This window comes from Diospyros lotus, chromosome 12, assembly GCF_014633365.1.
Source record: "Diospyros lotus cultivar Yz01 chromosome 12, ASM1463336v1, whole genome shotgun sequence".
Taxonomy (NCBI): Eukaryota; Viridiplantae; Streptophyta; class Magnoliopsida; order Ericales; family Ebenaceae; genus Diospyros; species Diospyros lotus.
Genome location: NC_068349.1, coordinates 32,005,545 through 32,030,769, shown reverse-complemented (window position 1 = coordinate 32,030,769; position 25,225 = coordinate 32,005,545). Strand labels below are relative to the sequence as shown.

The 25,225-nt window shown below is 38.1% G+C and overlaps 1 protein-coding gene and 1 long non-coding RNA gene across 4 annotated transcripts in view; both read left to right on the top strand.

Annotated features, from left to right (window-relative positions):
- The window catches only part of LOC127814133 (chaperone protein dnaJ GFA2, mitochondrial), a 52,270-nt gene that overhangs the window by 24,683 nt on the left and 2,362 nt on the right, over positions 1-25,225 (top strand). For all 3 annotated transcript variants that reach the window (XM_052355410.1, XM_052355411.1, XM_052355409.1), the window contains exons 8-16: positions 8,636-8,683; positions 8,769-8,856; positions 9,028-9,092; positions 9,181-9,255; positions 14,832-14,904; positions 20,759-20,850; positions 20,961-21,032; positions 22,292-22,348; positions 22,459-22,507. In XM_052355410.1, the coding sequence (XP_052211370.1) occupies positions 8,636-8,683; positions 8,769-8,856; positions 9,028-9,092; positions 9,181-9,255; positions 14,832-14,904; positions 20,759-20,850; positions 20,961-21,032; positions 22,292-22,348; positions 22,459-22,507 (619 nt within the window). The remainder of the gene's footprint in view (positions 1-8,635; positions 8,684-8,768; positions 8,857-9,027; positions 9,093-9,180; positions 9,256-14,831; positions 14,905-20,758; positions 20,851-20,960; positions 21,033-22,291; positions 22,349-22,458; positions 22,508-25,225) is intronic.
- On the top strand, positions 481-5,907 carry LOC127814134 (uncharacterized). Its single transcript, XR_008026289.1, has 2 exons — positions 481-3,939; positions 4,427-5,907. It is a non-coding gene; the product is annotated as an uncharacterized LOC127814134 (long non-coding RNA).

Genomic DNA, 25,225 nt, shown 5'->3' with positions numbered 1-25,225 from the left:
TTTGGCAAGGGCTTCATGGGTCTGTTAATGACAGGCCTGCTAGTGGGTCCACATGTCGAGAACATGCTGATAACTTTGAAGATTAGGGTGATCAAGGTGAGATGAGATGAAGGTGGAGAAGAAAAGGGAATATTAGGAAAGGGAAGAGGCAAAGGTAGGTTAGGTAACATAGGCTCGAATGATGTGGAAGAGGGAGGACAATAAGGAGAGAACTTGAAAAAGATAACATGTGCAAAAACAAAGTAGTGAGCCAACTTAGAGGAACAACATCAATACCCCTTTTGAGGCCGTGAATAACCAAGGAAAATAGATTTGAGAGAACGAGCTACCATCTTATCACAACTAGGGGCAAGTTGATGAAGACAACAAATACACCCTAAGCTATGGGGAGGGAGAGAATACAAGCCAACTTAAGGAAAAAGAATGTGTCAATCCCCAAGAATTGGGGATGGACAATTACGGGAGTCAGATGGTTAGAACGAGAAAGAGAGAGAGAACGAGAAAGAAAAGGACAGGAGACAATGGAAAGAGAAGACTTGTATTATTCTGGATACCCTTTTCTTCCCACAGCTGTAGGTCTCTTATAGAGCCTCCAAGAACATAACAAGGAATATGCTAACTAATCGTAACAACAATGAGGGAGGTTGTCCCCAAGACTTTACCCTTGAGGTCGTGACAATCCCCTCCCGTTCAAACAATTCTTGTCCCCAAGAATTTACAGTGACGACTATAGTTCAACCAATCCCTTCTTTCAATATTTGCTGCCTCCTTTTCTCCTCTTACTCTAGCAGTGTTCACAGCCTCTAGCCATTCTGCCGCTGCCTCGGCCCTTCCTTCAAACACAACAGTTTGTATAGAATGCATTTGTGATTTCTCCCCAATGATCGCCTTGCACTCACCCGTTTCCTCATGGAAAACATCTTCTTCTTCTTCTTTTTCATCCAGTCCTTCCATGTTTAGTAGTAGTCTTTTGCATTGGTGGCTTGGCCAAAAGTTGTCTCCGCATTTATAGCACGATCCTATCTACCTCCTTTGCTTTGGCATACGGTTTTTGACTGTGTTAAGATTAGTGTTAACCTTGGGAATTGCTTCCCATCGCTGATTGGTGGGAGGATCATTACTCAACGACACCAACAGTAGACTCTTGTAACTTTGCCTTCTCAGTTGCATGTTTCACCGTTATAGGCATCATCATCTTAACCATTGATCTTAATTTCTCCCTCAATCCACTAATAAAACTGGACACCAAGTATTGTTCCGTTAATCTTGGTTGCACAGTACACACAATTGATCTTAACTCCTCAAATTTAGCTTGATACTCCACCACTGACCCTTCTTGTTTTAATTTGCTGAACTCCTCAATTACATCAGTCATACTTCTTTCTCCAAATCGTTCGCACAACCCCTCTATCAATTTTGCCCAGTTCCTATTATTTCCCTCATCTTGGATCCATCCTTGATATCGAGAATGGGTCGTATCATTTAAGTAGGCCTCAACCAAGTTAACCTTTTGTTCTTTCGACACCATATAGAATTGGAAGAATCTTTCGAACCTTCGAATCCACCATCTTGGTTTCATTCCATCAAACATTAGAATTTGCAATCTTGGCATAGGTGGGTGATTACTAGAGAAGGGTTGGACGTTCCTAACCCACGCCTCTTGCTCCGCCGGTTGATCCTCCACTTCAAGAACTCCCTGAGTTCTTGGAACACTGCCTTGGTGCGACAGAATTGGATCAAAAGCCTGTCGTGGAGGGAAATCTAAGGACAACCGAAACTAGGGCAATGAGGACAACATGTTGAACACGGTGTTGAGCCTCTGCCCGTATTGCTCCATGGGCTCTTTACACTACTCCAAGGCCTCCCTATTCTTCTCTGACTCCTCCCTTAGTGTTTCCCTTATCACTGCCATGTCTTCCCTTTTTTGGATCAACGCTTCCTGGGTTTGCAACATCCCAAATTCTAAAGCTTCCATCCTTACTTCCAATTGCTCCCTTCTGGTGCCCTTCGCCATCCTTCAATCAAATTGAAAACTCGGTCTTGATCGCCTTTCTTGCTTTGAGGAGTTGCTGTCAGTCAATTGTCGGCCTTGCTTTCGAGTTACACCTTAAGATCGCCGGCCTCACTGACCTTCCTGTGTCTGCTTCTTACAACCACTTCCGTCATTGCTTGCTTTGTCTCGAATCAAACAATCGCACCTTTAAGATCGCCTACTAATAGCTTCTAAATTCATTGGAATCCTTCGTCGTAGTTACAATGTAGTAGCTATGAACCGTCACCTTCCTAATTTCAACTTCTTGAGCCTTCAAGTTCGCCTACTATCAGCTTCTAAATTCATTGGAATCCTCCGCCTTAGTTACAATGCAGTAGCTATGAACTGTCTCCTTCCTTACTCGCTAGAATCTCAAGTTGCAATCGCTGGGATACATGCTCTCAGCTTTAATCAAGATCAAATCTTGAACATGCGCCCTTTCGCACCTTCCTTCGCGCTGAAATCCTAGTGCAATCGTTGGGGTTCCCACTCGCCTTGACCTGTTTTTTGCTTCGCCTTCAAGCGACGAACAAGAAGTGCCAAAATTCATAGGCGACAACTGCCTCACATCAGTTGCCCATGATAATCGCACACCCAATCATTGTCCAATGATTGTTAGAATTCACCTAAAATCTTGAATCGTTCTTGGTTTCGTTTGGACTCGAATCAGAATGCTGCTTCGACTAATAGCAGAGGAACAACCTCCTTTTACTATGACTCAATCAGTCCCTGATCGATACTCGTTCACCTTTGTTGTGGCTTCCTGAACACTGGAAATCGCCTGGCTCGTCGGAATTTGTTGCACTGAATCGCCTTGGTCAATTGCTAAAACTTTCAGATCACAGTTGAGAAGTTGAGAATTGTCAGCTCTGATACCACAAATGTCAAGCCCCAAGAATTGGGGATGAACAATATGAGAGAGAGAGAGAGAGAGAGAGAGAGGACTTGTATTATTCTCGATACCCCTTTCTTCCCACAGCCGTAGGTCTCTTATAGAGCCTCCAACAGCATAACAACTTCTTCTAACAACATAACAACAAGGAATATGCTAACTAATCGTAACATCAAAGAAGTAGGATATTGTACAGTTACCTAATCCCCTAATCACTTAACCCCCTAGCTGATTGTTAATTGTTGGTAATATTTACTGATTTACCCTTGGGGTCGTGATAGAATGGAATGAGGAACTTGGTTATTGAGGGACAGAGGAGGGCATTCGGTTAATTAAGTAGCATGTTGTTAAGACGTCATCATCCTAATATTGTAGAGGAATGTGCATATGGATAAGGAGTGCGCGTGCAGTCTCAATTATATGATGTTTCATTAAATATAACCATGTAGCGTGGGAAAAATCATCAGTGAAGGTTACAAATTAACGATATCCTTATTTTGCCATATGTTAGAATAGATAATTGAAAAAGGAGAACTAACATTGACTTGGCTTTGGAAAAAACTATGACTATGTTTCCCAAGTTGGAAAGACTCACACTCTAAAGTAGGAAGATGAAATAGATTGGGAACCATCTTCTTGAGATGAGATAGAGACAAGTGCCCTAGTTGGCAATGGATATGTAGTGGTGAAGCAGTAGTCATGTAGGCCCTAGTGAGGTAGGATGAGACATATAGTAAAGTCCCTAAGATTCATGCCCTGTGTCGGTCATGTGTCTGGTGCTCCAATCTCGAACAAAAATAGAATTAGAAAAAATTTTGTTACCCTGGATCGAGGCTTGAGAACCATCAATAAAGGTAATAGTATGTAAAGGCCCAAGGCGTGAAGATGTGAGAAGAGTGAGCAATTACCAAACATATCATTGGTAGGATTCGAGTCAAAGATCCATGACTAAGAGATGATAAGGACTTCGTAAAACAAGTAGCTTGATTACTAGTGTGAGCAAGGGATGTGATAGGTGAAGTGACCTATTGTGCTACCAAGAATTGAGCATACTCTTCCTTAAAACAAGCAGTGGGAGTACTAGTGTTAGCTATTTGAGGTGGGCAACCGTGTAAGCTATAGTAGGTCTCTCGAAGATGACCAATACGATTGCAATAGGAGCATTGGGGACGAGTACCCCTGCCATGGTGACTACCACCTGAGTTAACTCCACAATTAGGAGGGGAATTGGCTTGAGCAATGGCAATGGCAGAGTGGCCTCTAGGTAGAGAGGGGCTATGATCAACACGAACTGAAGAGGCTCAAAGTAATCGAGCAAATACCTTTATCAAAGGTGGAAGAGAGGCATTGCTTAGAATTTGTGTTTTAATTGGCTCAAGCTCTGGCCAAATCCCATGGAGACGGAGAACGATAAACGTTAATCTTGTTGCCTTTTCATATCAGCATCAAATTTTATTAGTTCATTAAAATCAGTAATGGAAGCCCGGAGCTTACTAAGATAGGTGGTTGTGTCTAAGTCATTATGTCGAAGATGAAATAGAGCACCAATCACATCATATATATGAGTGATGTCACTTGTATACAGCTCATGGGCACAAGTCCATAGGGCACTACACTCACGAAGAGATTGAAAAATAGGCATCTAAGTGGGCTTAACAGTCTGCCACATCAGACTAAGTAACTGCACATCCACCTTTTGCCAAAGAGAGCGATTATTCTCGGGAACGGTTGAGATGGTATGTGTTAAATGATCTTCAAGTCCATGCCCAAGAAACCAAATTTCCACTGCTGCAGACCATGCAAAATAATTGTTCCCATTCAAATTTTCCATGGTAATAACTGGCGTATTCGAGAATTGGGTAATGGTAACAGTTGATGTTGATGAGATAGGTGTGGATGGAGACTGGAGTTGACGAAGAGATGACGATGATTACAAACCCTAATCTGATAATCAGCGAGAGAGCCAAAAATTAAGTCTGAAAATTGCCTAGAAAGCAAGGGATTGCAAACTTGCAAGCAGATTTGCAGTTGCGAATCAGATCTGCAAGTCTTCAGACCATCGGAAGGCACAGCGAACAGAGCGGTGAGCAGCCCCGGTAAAGTTGATGGCATTGGAGCAGCAAAGTAGATCTGCAGGCTGGAAGCAGTCGGGTGAGCAGCATCGGTGAGGAGATCGACGCCAATGAAGTCGACAGTATTGGTGAGCAACAAGGCAAATTGCAGGCGTGACGCACTGGGAGTTGTGGAGAGAAGCACTGGTGAGGTCGACCACAACAGTACTAGTTAGGGTTAGGGGTTTGGCTCTAATACCATGTGGAGGAATAAAATAATAATGTAATTCTCTAAAATGTATAGACAAGGTATATACAAGAGTGTACTAAGTACCCTAATTACAATAATACCCCTTGCTATAAATTTATGCACTTAAAACATTAATCCTGTAACAAAATCTATTAAAATTTGAAATTCAAAATCCTAATAGTAGCATAATAAGATAAATGGTGGGCTAAGCTTGATGCCTGCGCCGACTTCCCAAAAAGGGGAAGAGCTTGGTATCATTGAAAATATTGTTTACCATTGTACAACTTCAGTGTTAAAACCGAACACTGATATTTTGCCCAACACTCACTCAATGCTCACCAAATCAATCACGACCCATTCACAGAATAGAAAGTAAAGAAACAACAGAATTTAACAGAGAACAGAAAATCAAACCACAAGATGATGCACAATGATTTATCCTGGTTTATGCCATAGAAATGGCACTACATCCAGCACTCCATCGAGAGAACAATCCACTAAAGAAATCCAGAAATCAGTACGAGATATCACTCACTCGCCTTTTCTTTATCTCTCGAGTACAATACTCACAAAAAGACTCCAAGAACTATTCTAATCACAACTCTCTCTCTTTTCTCACTGCACTCGAATAAGAGAATGGAATGATAGAATGATTGATTGATTATCGTTGCTGGTCGCCTTGCCCTCCTATTTATAAACTAAAAGGGCGGACCTTCCTTGGGGAAATAACAGACTATTACAAAGTCTAAAATACCCCTAACAATTGCAGTTAATTACAGATAAATCCTGCACTATAAATGCCATCCGATCATCCTCATAATCTCCTCTGATTTCTTCTAGACCTCCAGCATACTAACCTGGGAAAAACATCAACATTCAGCATAGCCAGTTTAAGCTTTTGCAATTTCTTTTCAGTTTCCAGTAATTCATGTGTTAAATTTGAGGAATCTGTCCAATGAGCAAAAAAATGCTGAAGTTCTAAAATTCCTAGTGAAAGCAATCTGCTTATAAAAAATAATATCAACCTTATCTTCATGTGTAATGAAAGGATAATTGTAATGGAACGTTGCGATCTAGATCGAGGTCACTAAATAGTTCAACAAAAGGATCATCTTGAGAAGTAAAATGGCCTTTATATGCAACAAGTTCCATATAATTAAATAGAGTTAAACAAAAGTTAGGTGGTATATCAATAAGAAATGCAGTTGGTCCAACTAGCTTTAAAATTGTAAACACAGCACTACAAACTTGTTATTTGGAAAGGATCCTAGAGGAAACCACTCTGGTTTAAGTAGTAGAGGGTATCAAGGAATGGATAAATTCTAGATGACCTGTATTCTTTTGGTGCACCTGCAGGAAATGGGAAGCCAATTTTATTGAACATTAGAACAGTGTTTTGAGTTGGTAAATTTTAGAGGAGTGGTAGAAGAATGCTACAAGAAATAATCGTGGACTCCTTCCTTGGCCAGTGTATATTTTTGGTGTAAGTTGGGACATGTTCTCTTATGGGAGGCAATTCTAGTTTGAGAAACCCCATGACATTACTTGGTAGAAATGGTGAGGGTGCTCCTTTGTGATTGGTGTCACAATCCTAGGCGTAAGTCAGTAACTGTCACCCGGAAGTTAACCACTTGTATTACTGTTAGCTCGGGGGTTAAGTGGTTAGGGGGTTAGCTAACTGTACAACGGCCTATTTCCTTTGTTGTTATGTTAATTAGCATATTCTCTTTGCTGTTATGTTGTTAGAGGTCAGGCTCTATAGGAGACCTGCTGATATGGGAAGGAAGTATCATTGAGAATAATACCAAACTCTTCCCTTTCAATTTGCTCTCTTATCTTTCTCTCCTTCTCTTTCTCTTTCTTGCATTCTGTTCTATTCAATCACCGGAGTACCAGAATTGTTCGCCCCAATTTAGGGGCTTGACAATTGGAAGCTCAAGGGTTTGCATTGTGGAAACAGCCTCTTTGCAAAAAATACATGGGGAAGGCTGTGCTCAAATATGAGTCTTGCAATGCTCCAGGCCTTGTGCACTAGGGCGACCGTTTAGGATAGTGTTGGAAAGATTAATATGAAATTCTCGGTTTTCTCTCTTATGGCAGAGAATTAGTGGATAAAGGAGATAAGAGAAGTTAATGGGATGAGGTGATAAGGTTGTTAGGAGATAAGAGAAGATTTCAAGATTAAAGGGATAAGGCAGTGTGAAGAAAATAAAACTCCAGCAATTCCTGCAATTTAAATTTCTTAATTCAAATCTGTAAATCTGTTTCTGTTTTTTAGGAGATAGTTGTTTCTATTTTTTAGGAGATGGTTTAGATGGTCATGTATATATATATATATATATCCCATTTCACTGAAATATCAAGCAAGTTTTCCGAGTATTTCAGCTTATTTCTCCCTTTTTTTTTTTCATCTTTTGTTCAGATAGAAATAAGAGAGAAAACAATAAGCTTAATCTTTAATAGGGGTACTTTTCTGGTTTTGATTGCTTCATCAGAGGCAAAGGAGGAGAGGAGGATGTCCAAAAGAGGATACTCCCTATGCGAACAATGAATCTGAAATGACATACAAATGTAATAAGGATGTGACTAAAGAGGAAACCAGACACCCTTGTGAACATACAGATAAATCTATTCTACTGCTAGAATACCATCTTGATTGAAGAAGTGATCAAATGAACTGTTTTTATTGAAATGGTTGATGATTTGACAATAAGATGGCTTAGTTGGAGTCTTTATATGCATGTACATTTTTGCTCTACGCTTGATTGTGCATGGCCAAAAGGAAGAATGAATTGCCTTTTTATTTCCGAATGTATCCCCACCTCTTCCCTGTTGTAATTTACTGCTTTTGCGTTTGGTTTACTTATTCTTATTGCTGATCATTTTACTCGATTTTCCTCAGACTTTTAAGTGGATGTTAAATATGATCTCAATTCAGGATCAGTTTATTGTAATTACATTCTGCATCTCTATACAATTTTTTTTTCTTCCCCTTGTAGGATTAGCACATTTACTGAAATCAGGGTTCAGGTGTTTGTTGTGGCAAGTTAGAAAAGAAGATGCATGCTATTATTATTGGTATAAAAAATTTTCTTTTGCATTTGGTGTGCCTGCCTTTTATCATTATCCTAGGTTTTCAGGTTTTCTTCCCTTGCATTTGGGGTATGTTGTTATATTCCATAATGTTATAGTTAAAATAGAATTTGTCCCTCTAGATATCCTCCTTCAATCTTGAGGTTCAGGGACAATCATTGTTTATGGCTATGTCTCCAATCTTGATCTCTCTTTCAGATTTAGCCAACCTTCCCAGACTCTGTCCCGGTTTATTGCTTGTTTCTCATAATTGACTTTTGGATCTTAATTGTCTCTTTCCATGTCTATGTTGTGGCATTCTCTACAATGGATACCAGATCTTCGGCAAAATCTTCAATCGGGACTTAGGTGGACGAGATGTCAAGGTTTGTTGTCTTATCTGTTCGCCTTGGTCTTATGCTATAGATTCATTATTTGATGAACTTTTGATTTTGCATGTGGCATTCATAGGTTTCAGTTGAACTATCCTTTATGGAAGCTGTTCAAGGATGCACGAAAACTCTGACATTCCAAACTGAATTGCCTTGTGAGGCTTGTGGTATGGCATTATTCTCTGATTTGATTTGGCACAATTTTATTTTTCTTATTTTAGAATCTCATTTTAATTGGAAATACTTTTGTTGGTTTCTTCCTCTTTTCTAACTAAATCGTAATTTAGTATGATCAAAGCTTCATTGGAAAATTGATTATTAGATTTTTGTCTTTTCAGGTGGAGCTGGTGTTCCTCCTGGCACCAGACCTGAAACTTGCCGGACCTGTAGAGGCTCAGGCATGGTCTGTTTTATCAGTATTTTGTTCTTAATGTTAATTTTTGCACAGTGAATATTTTCTGTAGATAAAGTTTGGTCTGTCCTAATCTCAGATAAGCAAGGTAACTGGCCCATTCAGGGTCCAGGTTTCCTGTTCTTACTGTCATGGCACTGGGAAAATTGTTAAGGTATAGTACAGCTTTTTTTTTTAAAAAAAAATTATGAATGCATCTTTTTACTATTTTGCTTGTTAATTTCTTTGCTTCCCTGCCACATCAAGGGAGGCTATGAATGTATCTTTGTGTGCCTCTGTGTGTGTTCAACTTGGGCCTGTTTGGTATTGTTGTGCTTATATAGCACAATTGCTTTTATTAGAAAAAAGGTAGCAAAACAGTTTTGGTTAAGAACAACTTTGCTTATAAAGCACAGGTAAAACTTCTAAAATGTAGGTTAAGTTGCTAGCAAAAGCAGGGACTCCTTGCTTTAAATTAAAGCAAAACAATTTATAAGGTCTCCATTATTTCTAAAAAGAAATAGACAATTTTACCCTTTACTTTTGAACATATTTACATATATGGAAAAAGTCATTATTTATTTATTTTATTTCAAGCCTATCCGATATTTTTTATTTTAATCAATTCCAAATTCATTCATTTATTTATCTATGTGGATATATAAAAATTATAAAAAAATGCCAACAGAATGATGTGGTAGTCATGCTTTTGTAAATATAAATCAATTTTGAAAGTGTTTTCTTTTCAGTGTATAGTTATGAATGAGTTATTTCATTTTGTGTAGAATTTTTATTTCAATATTACTGTGTGTGTATATGTTGAATGTTAGGAGAAGCATGCAATATAAGATGATCGATATTGTTTGGAACACCATTGCATTTAATTTGACAAGAAATAGTGTGTTTTGAGAAGAAATGTGAACATAAATTTTTAATTTTTTTTGTGTAATAGAGAAGACGTTTTTCTACTATTTTGTTTAGTTATCCAACAAGTACTTTGAGGTTATAATTTTATAATGTTCTTTTGGATACTATAAATAGTTTGACATAAAATATTTGTTTAAAATGCTTGTTTAATATACTATTGTTTTTTTAGTCATTTGTCATGAACCAGGGTTGGATTGGCAATTGGAAGGATCTGATTGAGTAGAACTGAAAACAAAATGATTGGAGAGGGAAATGGGACATAAATGGGGGAAGAATTTAGAGGGAAATGAGGAAGAATTGCATAAGGGAACGAGAGGGAGAATGAGAGAGAATTCTAGAGAAAAAAATGAGAGATTCAATATTAATTCAAGCATAAAATCTTCCATCCTCAACTGTGGCTTATATATAGCCTAACAGCCTTCCACTTGTACCCATGTGCAATGTAACAAACAACCCAACTGCCTAGTAGCTAAAGACAAAGCCCTATAACAAAAAATACAAAGGAAATGTAAACTCCTACTATTATATTTACTAATCTATCCTTAGGAAATCCTTAGGGTCATGACAATTCCCCCCTCCTTGAGAGAGTTCTTGTCCCCAAGAACTTGCAACAAGTAGCCATTGCTTCATCCAATTCCCGCCTTCTCTATTTAATTTATCTTCCTTTCTTTCTTTCTCCTTCTAGGCCTTTTCGTTTTCTTCGTTCTGAGGTGTCCAAGATCAATCCCAATAGTAATTTAGCCTAGAACTTCAATAGGAGCATCTTGATAGAGTTCAAGTTCAATACACTCACCTTCTACAATAGCTGTCCAATCAAGATTGGTTTCCACTCTAAGAGCACAATTAGCCATTGGTTCATCCCACTCTAAGTAGATAACAACTTGGATTTTCTAGCTGGAGCAAGAACCAATAGAGCAGTTGTACTTTTGTTCCTCACTACCAAATTTTTGACTTCGTCAGCTATCTTCCGTTGCTTCCCACCAATTACTAGTTGTTCTTGAAATTCCTTACCCAATCCACACACCTTCACAACGTTAGAAGATGTTTCCACCAGGGATACATGCCCATTCATGCCATTTCCAGTGATAGTAAGGGACTCAATCTTCTTTGCCAACCAAAAACTACCTTAATATTGCAACTCACCAACTAGAATTTGAACAATTACAATAGCAGGAAACTCCTTCTCCCGAGTTGTTTCCTGATCATTGTCGTTCACCCCATATTTATCTTCCATAATTTTCTCCTCCAATGTTGTTTCCGTGTCCATCCCTGCAATTGCCCTTCCTGTCTGAACATATTGATTACATTGGGAGGGATGAGAATGTTCCACAGATTCTCCAATGGCTAAAACTTGGCCTCTATCAAGATCCTCACCCCCCACATGATTTAAAGCCAAATTCTAAACCGGGATACCCCCCAGTCCTCCAACCCATGTACTAACCACTAAGGGTAATGTGTCAGCCTTGACTTCCTTTGTCACTTCATTAAATACTTCCCCACTTTCCTTTTCCAGCCTTTTAGTAGGTGTATCCTAAGTTATTATTTCTTCTTCTAACTTCTCAATCACAGCAGTGAAATTTCTCTACAATTCCAAAAATTCCTTGTTGCCTCCTATTATCATCCGATTAACTACATCATTCAGCTCTAGTTTTGGACTTCCGTGATTATCATTTGGAACATCCCCATCAAGAACTTCTTTTTCAAAGGAATCGGAGTGTTCCTTTAATTCTCCTTTTGCCCAATCACCCTAAATCAAACCTTCGAAAGTGCTACTGCTGCCGCCAGCACTACCATTACAATCACATTCCTCGTCAATTTTGCTTAAATTAGAACACTTCTTCTGCCCAAAATTGGAGGTAAACAATGAATCCGTTTCTCGCCATCTTGACTTCTCTTTCGGCTACTCCATTTTAAGGAATTCCTCTTTGTTAAGACTTTCGTGATAATCCTTAGAATTTTGCGCGAAAGCTATAATGATACTTCTTAGTTAGTATCATCGTAAACTCCTGCAACTGCTCATGTCCTTGCTCGTATCATGTACCGCACTTCTTGTTTTCTTGTCTAATTGGTTGATCCCCTTCTCATGTTTCTAGTTGTTTCCAGCTGAAAATGCAGCCTTCTTCTGCTACCATTGAGACTCCATTTGTCTCATGCATGAACTGCTTCCCATAGGTCGACTTCTCACCAACAAAACACTGCAAAGACCAAGGAGTAGAAGTCCTATACATTGAATCCCTCATCTCCCTTTGATATCTGCTACCCAGCAAGCACCTAGGATAAACGATTGCCTCTCAACACTCCATGGCTTTCAATTTCTCAGCAAAATGAGCCACCTGCCTTCCAATTCGACTCAAGACTCAATGCTAAGGTCGCTTATGTCAGTAGTCACCAAAGAAACTGTTGTAAACTCGCCTATGTCGTCCTCAATTCAACAGAATAATTGGACTCCAAATCCTCCTCACTTAATTTACTAGAATTTCGCCCAAATCGTCGGAATTCACCACTATAATCACTTGTATCTACTTCCACTATCAATAGAAGTATATATTTGCCGGAGTTGAAATCACAACCAAAGTGACTCACGATCGCCCCAATCGACGCTTCCTTCTCGTGCAATCATCGATTAGTGTCGTCACCTACTGTTAATCGTCAATCCACACTTCCCAGTCGATCATTGTGGGTAGTTGTCGGAACTTCCAGTTCCGTTGAATTCACCAGACTTTGGAATTCGCTGCTCAATCAATTCACTGGAGTTGCTGAAAACACTGTCGGACCCACCAGGCCAAGTTGCCTTCAAGCCTTCTCAACTTAGATCTTAACTACGGAAACTGATTTCTCTGCCTTCAACTCAAATCAAAATTGCAGTCAAAGAACAGCTGCTGCCCAATCATCGTCCAAGGCTCCCAGCCCAATTTGCGATTGCTTTTGATTTCAAAATCACCAGAACTCACTGTTAGTTCAACTGCTACACTCACTCTCGAGTCCAAATCTCAACACCCACTGTATCGAGACACTCTAGAGTCCAACCCACAGCATCGTGGTCAACGTCGACACCTATTGTGGATTGGTGTCCATCGCGGCTACAGAATTTTATCGGAATTCAGTTGGATCCGTCGGGCTTGCTCGTCCTCAATTCTGAATTTGCTACTGGATCTGCTTTGCCTAACAACCAACATGTACTCGCTTGGGCCATTGGAATTGGTTTCGCTTTCACACGCTGGTTGATAACTTTTGTTGAATTAGTGGTCCAAAATTCCCAGTCGATCGCGGAAATCACTGTCGGTCACTATAGATTAGCAATCTCCAAATCTGATCACTCACTTCGAGTTGCCTGCAAGTTGAAACGATATGTGGTCATCAATCCCTGTGCCTTCTTCGTTTTGCTCCGTTACTGTCCTTCAAAGTCGTCTCACTTAGTTCTGAGGAACACCTCGCTTGGTGTCGATCTGTCCTTGGTTCCTTAGGAATCATATCAAACTTGTTGGCCAATCAGTTTGGTTGAAGCTCCTTGACAATTTGCTCGTATCACTAGAATTTCACACTACGAGCTGATCAGCTCTCTTAGCCAAATCGCTATATCTGTCTCAATTCACTACTAAAATTGATGGATTCACAATCGAAGAACGATGCTCTGATACCATTTGTTATAAACCTAGGGTTCATAATAGGGTTGGATTGTCAATCAGAAGGATCTGATTGAATAGAACTGAGAACATGATGATTGGAGAGGGAAATGGGACAAAAATGGGGGAAGAATTTAGAGGAAAATGAGGGAGAATGGGAGAGAATTCTAAAGAGAAAAATGAGAGATTCGATGTCAATTCAAGCATAAAATCTTCCATCCTCAACTGTGGCTTATATATAGCCTAACAGCCTCCCACTTGCACCCATGTGCAATGTAATAAACAGCCCAACTGCCTAGTAGCTAAAGACAAAGGCCTATAACAAAAAATACAAAGGGAATGTGAAATCCTACTATTATATTTACTAATATATCCTTGGGAAATCCTTAGGGTCATGACATCATTTTACACATGTATAACACAACATTAAATATTAACCAAACACTTAATATTTTCTTTTAAAATCAATGAACAAAATATTGTACTTGGTCACCAAACTCTACTCTTATAAACATTGTTTTCACATCACGACGCAACAAACCACAACGTAACAGAATACAACAATGCCAAACAGTCCATTAATGCATGTTAGCCTGACCATAAGTTGTGGGCATTGATTTCTGAATAGAAACTGAATATATAAAATAAACCATTATAGACATGCTTTTGATGGCTTGGACCTGGATCTCAATCAATTAGGGAGGATTAGCATAAAATAAGGAGAGAGAGTTCTTAACTACCGGCAACCCTGTTGGAAGTGGTACTATGTTTCTGTTGAAATTTAGAGGGGAGAAAACTGCTTTTTTAATGGTTGCTCTACAATTCACTGACAAGGAACTTCAATGCATGCCCAAATCTTCTTTTGGATTATACATTCTATAATGTAGCAATAATGTCACAGTTGTTACGATATCCAATAACTGTCTGATGATTTGCTATGTACCAAGATCAACATATAACTTCTCATCCCTAGGTGGTCTGGCATGTCAAAAAATTCCATCATAAGGCCTTTTATTGGGAGAGTCGTCTCTGACAGATTTTATGTTCTGACTAGTACTTAGTTTTTGAACTTGTTGAAATATAATGATGGCCATGTAGGGTTATTATTATTTATGCACTTTCAAGTTTGTTAGATTGATTTATTGATGCAGTAATGTATACGCCCTTATTAGTATACTTAAGCTTTGTGGTTCAAATGCAGAGCTTTTGCAAGTCTTGTAATGGGGAGAAAGTTGTGAGAGGACCAAAGACAGTTAAGCTGGATATTATGCCAGGTATTTTGAATGTTTTAGAGGAACATGATTATAGTTGTGAAAGGCTCATTATATTGGAGAACTAGGACTTCTCTTGGTGGTTTAATTTTTTTTGTAATGTCTGTAGTTATTTCAGAATTAAATAGAACCATTTCCAGAGATGTAGAGACATTCTTTTTTGAAATATTGATGTGATCACTAATAGGAGTTTAATACATTTTAAGGTGAAAGCCATGAAGGATCAATATTTTTGTTTTCCTGTCTTGTTTTAATCATCTTAGATCTGAAAACATTTTGTCAATATCTTGTAAAAACATTTGCAAGCAGTAAGGAAATTTTTGAAGCAAAAACTAAGGAAATGTGTGCACAAGCTTACCTAATTCAAATTGTTTATAAGCTTCCAAACTAGAAATCCTATGATAATTGACACAAAGGTGAACAATGTCCAAGATTTCATGTCCTTTGGGTAAGAAAAGTTAATGACTGTTTTGTAAGTTTCTTACAACGTTAGATTAAGGTTCTTGTTCTGTGTAATCTAAGATTTCGCCTCACTAATTCAAACACGCAACCCTTAAGAATACACAGATAGTACTCCACTCATGGTACAATAAGTAAACAAATAACAGATATAACAAAAAATGAAAACAACAGTATAAACTATACACACAAAGACACATAAGTTTATCTTGGTTCATTTCCCTTGGTGGAAACCTACATCCAGACTGCCTTAGGCCTCTTCTCCACTATCTTGACACAAGAACGATTACATGTATTGTAGAACACTCTCTCACAACCCTATCCCTAGCCAATACAAAGTTAACTCAAGATTACAAAGCACTTGGCAGCTTTTCTCTCACATAGCACATACTCGCATAGCTCTCTCAAGATAGAATGAAAACAGAATGATTCAAAAAGAGACCCCCCGACCCCCTATTTATAGAACATAAGGGGCAAACCAAACAAGACATGATCGGTCGTTACAATAGGGCCGTTACAACTAGCCAACATTCTAGAAGAAACAACTAGGTAAATACTAAATACATCCCTGACATAAATACCCTCTCGAGACACTAATCTAATACAAATGTTTCAACAAAATTCTTCGCCCATTTGAGTTAGATTAGGCTTCCTCGAGACTTCACAACTATCTGCACCCTCCCATACTACCATGCTACCCTTTTTAATCAGCATTTGGAATAATCTGCAATATCTTCATGCAATGCCTTAGCTTCGCGATAGGTACAACTTTAGTAAATATGTCAGCTACATTCTCTTCACCTGAAACTTTGGTTAGAAATACATCTTGCTTTTCAATTATTTCCCTAATAAAGTGGTGCCTAACATCTATATGCTTAGTCCTTTCATGATGTGCTTGATTTTTAGACAAATGAATGGCACTTTGATTATCACACATCAAAGTTGCCTTGACATCTATCCCTAGGAGCTCACTAACTAGACCTTTAAGCTACATAACTTCCTTGATAGCTTTCGATACAATTATGTATTCAACTTTGATGGTAGATAATGCCACCACATATTGGAGACTAGACTTCCAATTGATTGTAGAGTTCCACAACTTAAACACATACCTTGATGTGGATCTCCTCTTATCTAAATTAGCAACATAATCTGCATCCGAGAACCGTAGGATACTAGCTTGATCTCCTATATTAGCTCCACCATAAGACAAGATGTTCTTAGATGATCCCTTTAGGTATTTAAATACTCACTTCACTGCATTCCAATGGGATTTTTCTAGGTTTTCCATAAACCGACTTACTACACTCATTGCATGAGCTAAGTCGGGTCGAGTGCATACCACTACTATACACTAAACTTCCCACCGCACTCAAGAATGGAATATTTTCCATTTCCATATACTTTCCTCATTCTTTGGGGATTGATCCGAGGACAACTTTAAATGAGAGGCAAATGGCACATTCACAACCTTAGCATTTGCCATTCCAAACCTAGATAACAGCTTTGCTAGATAGTATTTCTGAGATAGGAAAATTCTCCTTTGCTGTTTGTCTCTAGAGATTTCTATCCCTAGAATTTTCTTTGCCTCACCTAGTTCCTTCATCTCAAATTCAGATTTAAGTCTTAGCTTTAATAGCTGGATCTCTTGCTCGGATTGACTTGCTATAAGCATGTCATCCACATAGAGAAGCAAATATATAGAGATGCTAGGTGAGACATGTTCAAAGTAAACACATCAATCATAGGAACTTCTAAGATACCCTTTCTTCAACATAACAGTATCAAATTTCCTATACCATTGCCTTGGAGACTGCTTAAGTCCATAAAGGGATTTCCTAAGGAAACACACCTTCTCCACATTTCCTTTAGCCTCATAGCCTTTAGGCTGATCCATTAAAATTCTCTCATCTAAGTCTCCATGAAGGAAGGCTGTTGTTACATCCATTTGCTCCAATTTTAGGTTTAAATGAGCAGTGATGGCCAACAACCCTCTTATTGAGGCATGTCTCACAACAGGTGAGAAAATTTAATTGAAATCTATTCCCAGTACTCGAGTAAAACCCTTTGCAACCAACTTAGCCTTGTTCCTAGGTTTAGAGTTGTTTCCAGCACCTTCCTTGATTTTATACAGCCATTTACAGCCCACTATACGTTGTCCTTCAGGCTTATCAACCAGATCCCAAGTCTGGTTCTTCCTAAGAGATGCTATTTCTGACTTCGTGGCTTCTATCCACTTTTTAGAGTCTCTAGAGGCCACTGCCTCTTCATAGGTGAGGGGTTCATCGCCTACACTTTTTGTCGCACTAATAAGGGCATATGCTACTAAATCTGAGTAGCCAAATCGTTGGGGAGGCCTTCGGGTCCTAGGCTGCCTATTCCTTGCTACACTATATTTAGAAGGGTCTGGCTAGTCCCTTAGGCTAGAGTCTGCATTACTTCCTCCTTCACTCTCCTCATATTGAGTTGAGTCCTGGTCCTGATCCCCTTCTTGGACCTGTTCATTCAGGTCCTGATTTACAACTAACAAACATTCTAGAAGAAACAACCAGGTAAATACCGAATACACCCTTGACATATATGCCCTCCCGAGACTGTCTAGCTAATCTAATACAAATGTTTCAACGTTCTCTTTTTTCTCTTGTTATTTTTACTTTCTTGTCACTACAACTTGAGATATTTTTGTCTTCTCAATTGTTTTCTTTTTACTGAAAAAAGACTTGTGTAACCTTATTAGATATTCCTATTAGGGTAGAAAGCTGGTTGTTCTGGAATCATTTACACTTCTTCTCTGAGTTTTGGCATGTTTTAATATGTTTTATCTTAGGCATCTGAATATCAGTTTTCCACCAACATTTCCACTGCTTTGATTAAAGAACATGCTATAATCTATTCCTTTCAGCATAGTCCTCTGATTCAACTTGGTCAAGAAATTCCTAATACCTCTCATTTGCTTATCACAGGAAAATGGCTAAAAACTCCTGTTTTATTAATCTTGAATTGGTGTTGGAGAAAAAGATAAAGAAGGAAGTAGGCTCTATGCACCTTTATATGTACAGAAACACTCTCGTCAGGAAAAATACAAATACAGATAAAATTAACATGACAAGATAAATGAGTTTAGGATTGTGAATTCTTTTGTATTTTGATCAATATTATTACATACATCCATATTATGCATGCATTATCGATAAGGACAGAACTCTATTTTTGAATTACCAAACTCATAAGATTTATATATTCCTGATCATTCCCTATTAGGAAACTGTAATACTCATTTCTCATGATGGGCATAAATCTGGCAGAGGTTAGCAAATAGGTGGGGATATATTCATGTTTCAATAGGTACATGAATTGCCCACATTGCAGAATATCACCACCTGCAGTGTACACTGTTATATCATCTTCCTACAAGCAAAATTTTCACCCTATTTCAGTTCAATCATCATGGTTTAGCTAGATATGATTGGTCAACCTGGCCTGTGTCATTTCTATTAGTGACACAGAAATCTCATAGACGTATTATAGAAAGAATAGAAACAATGATTGCCAAGTTGGTTAATTAATTGGTCATATAAACAATAGATGAAAAAATGAATCGATTACATAAAAATTATCAAAAGAACATAATAACAATGTGGTCTTTGATGCATTTATAAATCAAAATTACTTGATCATGTACCATGATTCATTATGATGTGAAGTCGTTTCAGTATAAGCAATGGACTGATCATACAAAGAAATCACATAGAACTCTTACTCATGTAATTTTTGGCTTCCACACTCCTATGATACTTTTGGGGTAAATTGCACCTAGACCCCCTGTGGTTTAGAAATAACTCTAGAGGTCCTTGTAGTTTAAGCTTTTTGCTCAGGCACTTCTTTTGTTACAAATTCTATTACTTAAACCTTTATTAAGTTAATTAAATGATAATTAACTAAGATTAAAACTAAATTTAACCAAACAAAACAAGAAAATCTTAAACAAAAAATTAAGGAAGAGCAACACTGAAGAATAAGAACCTGCTCTTTGGCAAAGGTTGCTAGCGAAGGGCCTTCTTGTTGCCAACGATACCTTTTTCGTCATCTCTGCCAATCGCGGACTGATACCTACCACTACCACTACTCTCTCTCTCTCTCTCTCTCTCTCTCTCTGTGGCACTGCCGCAAGCACTCTCTCTACCTTGCATTGCCTCATGCTAAATGCATCTCTTCGATTGACTACCGATTGCCTCTATTCTCTTCGATCTCCTGGTCTTCTCTCTTTCATCATCTTCTCTCTTTGTCTCTACCTCACCTCCTATTTCTGTCCATGTTGTCCGTCCTTGCCACGCCCTGCCGATATTGCCACCGTCTTTGCCTCCCTCTATTCTGCTTCTTCACCATCTTTGATCTTTGACAACTAGAGCTTGGGTCACAGTATCACCATTGGTTCTCACTATCATTGCCCAAATCAACTCGCTGTCCTTGCCCATATTTGCTCCACCCTCATTGTTGCACTAGAAGTTGACCTCCACTAGCCGTCTTTGTGCATCCCCCCCCCCCCCCCCCCCTTCTCTCACTTTTCCAGTTGGTGGTTCATTGGTGATGGGTTTCATCCAACATTGCCCACTGCTAGTGAACTATTGGCAATTGGAACCGTCACTGATGGTTTTCAAGTGGTTGGCAATGGATTTCTTAATTTTTTTTCTTTTTTGATATTTTATTTTTATTATTAAATTTAGGTTAATCTGGTTTAATTACAATTTAATTAACAGCGTTATTGACAAAAAGGGGTCTATGAGCAAAAATTGCAAACCATAAGGACTAGTAGTCATTTTTAAACCACAGGGGGGTGTCTGTGCAAACAATCCAAACAACGGGGGTCTGAGGGCAATTTACCCCAAACTTCTGGGTATCAAGAATGCAGGGAGATGGCATTATGGTTTTTTGACATGTTTTTGCGGTATTCTGCAGGATGAAAAGACCACAGTACTTTATTATTGTGTTGTTAGATGGTTGGAGGGCCTTTTAGAGGATATGGCCATGGATAAAGATGGCTGGAGATGTAGAATTCATGTAACTGACCTCACCCAGCAGGATTAAGGCTTGTGATTGTTGTTGTTGTTGCTAAATGTTGGAAACATCCATGTATTCATGGTCATATATCTCTGTGTATTAAAGGGTATTCATCCTGTGAATCTAAGAGGTAGAATTGTAGCTGATGCTTTGAATTTAGTTGAGAGTTCATGATGGCCCAATATGCCTCTATTGTACTTGAGTGCTTTTTGTGGCTCGTATGGGTGGGAGGAATCTGTTGTTTTCTGATGCAGTTATCATCTTTTTTTTTTTGTAAGTTTTTATTTTTATTTTTTTCTACATACTATTCTGTCGTTCAGTGTTCATGCTTCATCTGCAGGAGTGGATGATAATGAAACTCTAAAGGTGTATAGGAGTGGTGGGGCAGATCCTGATGGCAGTCAACCTGGTGATCTTTATGTTACTATCAAGGTATCTTATAGAAGTTCTACAATTGCTCCACTGTTATTATGTTTTGATATGTTATAGGTAGCATGTATAACTTTTTCACTGCATGGAATTGATGACAATATTTCTGACAGGTCCGGGAAGATCCTGTTTTCCGACGAGAAGGGCCAGACGTTCATGTGGATGCTGTCTTGAGTATTACTCAGGTAATTATTTTCTTATTAATGCTTGATTGTCTGATTTTTATTGATAATGCCAATAGGCATCTAGTTACTGAATTGAACCGCCCTATGGTCGTTCCAGAAGTGTTAATTCAAAGCATTGTGCTTCTTGCCAGTGCATCTAAGCTATTCATTTTGATTGGAGCATGATGCGAATCATTTTATGTTGTGTTAGGATTGGGAGCACTGGCAGCCTTGTAATCCTCACTAGAAACTGATCAAACACCCCTCAACACTCTCTCAATTCACCCGGCCAACATACAACCAACACAACAGATAATAAAGAACAAAAATAAAAGCATAAACAGAACAAGAAAGACAATCAAACCACATGAGGAGACGCCAGTTTTTATCCTGGTTCATGCTACGTAAATAGCACTACATCCAGCCTTGAAACCACCACCGAGCAGCCTTCTTTATTGATGGATAATAGTACAAGGCTTTCCCTCTTTCTCTCTCCCAGGATACAAGCTTTCCCAAGAATATACAAGACTATTCTAACCCATAGCCTTCTCTCTCTCTTGGCTCTCATGAAAACAGAAAGAGAACATGCGATGTTTAGACCCTCAGCCCCCCTGCCGTATTTATAGAAAATAGGGTGATATTTCCTAGGGCTGGTTATGACATTACTGGATTTGCCCTCCACTAATAACTAATATTACAAGAGTGCCACCCGCCTGTCAACTACCCCATAACCTGCATACAAAACACTGCACATAATCCTATCACTAACTCGAGACAATATTCAACATGGTGCATTAATTACTGGAATGTGGTGTTAAAAATTTTGATCCAGCTCTTTCATATCCATTCCAAGATTTCCAGGAACGGACCATCTCTGTGATTCCAGTACTGGAGGGTGGATTTACCATGGATATCCTATCTTTGAAGAGGAAGAAAAAAGAAATTAAGTTCATATCTCTTACTTAGAGCAACTTCAAGATAAAATTAACCTGTCAAATTGTAAATGAAATTGACGTGGGTCAGGCATTCATCTTCTTGAATTCTTTAAACATATTACTTTGCAAGTTTTACTTAGCCTTAAATTGGTTCGATTGCCTGGTTTCTTAGACAATTGCTAAGAAAGAGTGACCCCATCTGTACAGGCATTTTGTACAATTAGTTAAATCTGTTTTTCCCCAGTGTTTTTTCAGTTTTTTTGTCTGCCGAAACCTTTCAAGTTCACATTTCAGGGAGACTTTAATAAGATAATTAATGTATGTCAATGAATTACACTTTTGCAGGCAGTTTTAGGTGGTACCATCCAGGTCCCAACGCTAACGGGAGATGTTGTTCTTAAGGTTTGTTTTGAAGATATTATTTCTAGTTGTAGCACAAATTTCAGTTTCCTATGCATCTAGATTTGTTTGTAATGCTCAGTGGAAGAAATCTCTTGGTCTCTGGTTTGCAGGTTCGCCCTGGTACCCAACCTGGTCAAAAGGTGGTTTTGAAGAAAAAAGGTATGAATTATATCCAAAAGTAATGCAGTTGTTATCTTTCCTCTGGTAGTTTATGTTTTCATGCTGTTAAATGCTAAGAGGGACGGTGTCACTTTATTATCTGAAAATAAGGAAAAGGAAAAAAATGAAGTGCCGTTCCTCTTTGAATCTTTCAATATGGGGATCTAGCATTTTTGTGTAGTTATATGAACTCATCTACATACATCATGCATTCTATTTTAGAAAATACTATTTGAACAGTATCTTGAATATGCAACATATATGCAACAAGTACAAATATGAAGTCGGATGTAACTGCTGGAAGTCCTGAAAGCATTTCTGTTTAATAAGAAATCTGAACAGACATGCAGTTGAGTGGTTTCTATAGTTCATTTGCAATGGTGCAACTATTGCCAAGCTGGGAAGCATGAATATGGACAGGGCGCAGCATAACATGGTTCAAAAAATAAAATATAGGACACAACACAATAAAACATGTCAAATAATAAATTATTGTTTTCGTACATATGCGTAAAAATATCTCACATTTTAAATAATAGAAAATGAATATGATTAAAAATTCTTAATATATATTACAGAAAACTGTTTTTTTTCTAAGCTTTGGAAGAGAGGGGCCTGTTCAGTTGTAGAAAACATTTTCTATTTTCTAACTTCAATTTTCTATTGAATAATTGAATCTCCCATTAGAAAATAGAAAACTCAGCTTTCTAATTTTTTTTAACTTTATACTATGAATTAGAAAACATCTTTCTTGATGTTTGGAAATGAATGTTATTGCTCTTTGAAACACAAAATGTTAAGGACATTAGTTATAAAAATTGGAGTTGAAAACTAATAAATGTTTTCCATGTCCAACAGTTAAATGACATAAGAACAATCTTATAAAAATAAAAATAATGTAGATTTATAATTAACACAAATGTCCCTCAAGTTCCTACTATTGTGTCTGATAGTTAAAGAATAAAATAAAATCTAATCATATACATTTGGATGAGTGTCCGAAATATACTTGGAAGCATTCTTTGAGTGTCATGTCCAGCACAATACCTGATCTTCAAAGGAGTGTCCATGCTTCTTAGCTGCCAAGACAACTTGAAAAGTGCTCCTATATTATTTAAACTGAACATTAAAATCCTACTGAACTATGGAGCCTTTGTCAAGTTGAACTGCTTTTTATGATTGCTTATACCATAGATGCATTTTGTGGAAATCTGGTTTCCTAGTTCTCGGACTAATGAATAATTTGCTGATGACTACTGTAACAACAGTTGAAGGTGGACACTGATAAACCACTCAATTTATGGCCAAATACTTGCAAAATCTCATCTAGAAATAGATTCTGTGCCTCTTAACTACAGCACCTTGAATACCAACAAGCTGTGGGTCTACAACAGCAAACAAAAATAGTAAGAGAACTCAGAACCTAAAACCTCACTTTCCATAATTTGATTAAAAAATTTAGGGGATAGGGATAATTACACTGACCTCCTATGAGGTTAAGTGAAGTTACATGAGGTAGTCCTGTTTTCTTGGGAAATGATAAAGATCTCTCTTGACTTTTGAAAACTCATAACACTTTGCCTCTCACTGTTAACTGCTATTAATTTTTTGGAAATACCTAAAATGCCCTCATCTCTCTCTCTCTCACACACACATGCGCGCGCGCACATCAACAAAGACATTGAAGGCCATCTCCTTCCTCCTGTCTCTCTTCCATCTCTTTCTTTCTTGCTCTCAATGAACCCACCATCACAGTGATGGGGCTCACCAGTCTGAACCCCATTGCTGCAATGGGGTACCATGGGGTTTGCTAGCAATATATATACAAATATATTTATTTTCATATATATATATATATCTGTATAGTTTTTAGTTTATATATGCAGAAAATTTTAGGGAGAGGAGATGATCTCATTCATCTGTCTAATCAGAATATATATACAGAATACTATGCCTTCTAGTTTCCTATTCTGAGATTTATGTACACTTAATGAGGAAGTTACAGCTACACTAAATTAGGAAACTTACAGCTAGTTTTGAGAGTGATTTATTCTCCCCTCAGTGATCAAGGGAAAATAGCAGAGGAATCTGTTCATTCTGTCAGTCTAAAGAAGTCCTAGATATTTGAAAGAGAAAGAAAACTTAACTGCTTGCTTTATCTTGTGGTCAATGGAAAAAGAAAAAGGAGGGGCATACAGCAGTTAGTGGGAGGAGCTTGAACTGACAGCAGCTGTTGTAGTTGACTAGTTGTCCAGCAGCAACGGAAAAAGAAGCTGATACATAGCAGTTCTGATATCAATCAGATTTGTAAAATTTGTTCATTTACTCTGGCAATCAAGGGTCTCTATTAGTTCATCTTATCACATGATCAAACTATCTTAATTGTGCCTCACATATCTTATTTTCGATAGGAGCCACTCTTGACTTAACTACAAATATCCTCATCTATAATTTTATCTTTTATTGGATGACTACACATCCATCATAACATCCTTATCTCTACACTGCACTCATATTTTGCACGTCGGTGTTTTGTTGCCCAACGTTCTATGGATCAAATAGAAACATATGACTATACAAATTTTCTCATGCAAAAACAAATTTATTTTTGCCCTGTCTGGCCACATTGTGTCCCGTTTTGGGTTTTGGAATGGCTAATGTTGAGTTAACCATGTCATAATCATTTTGTCTTTCAAGTCTAATAACTATGTGCCCCGT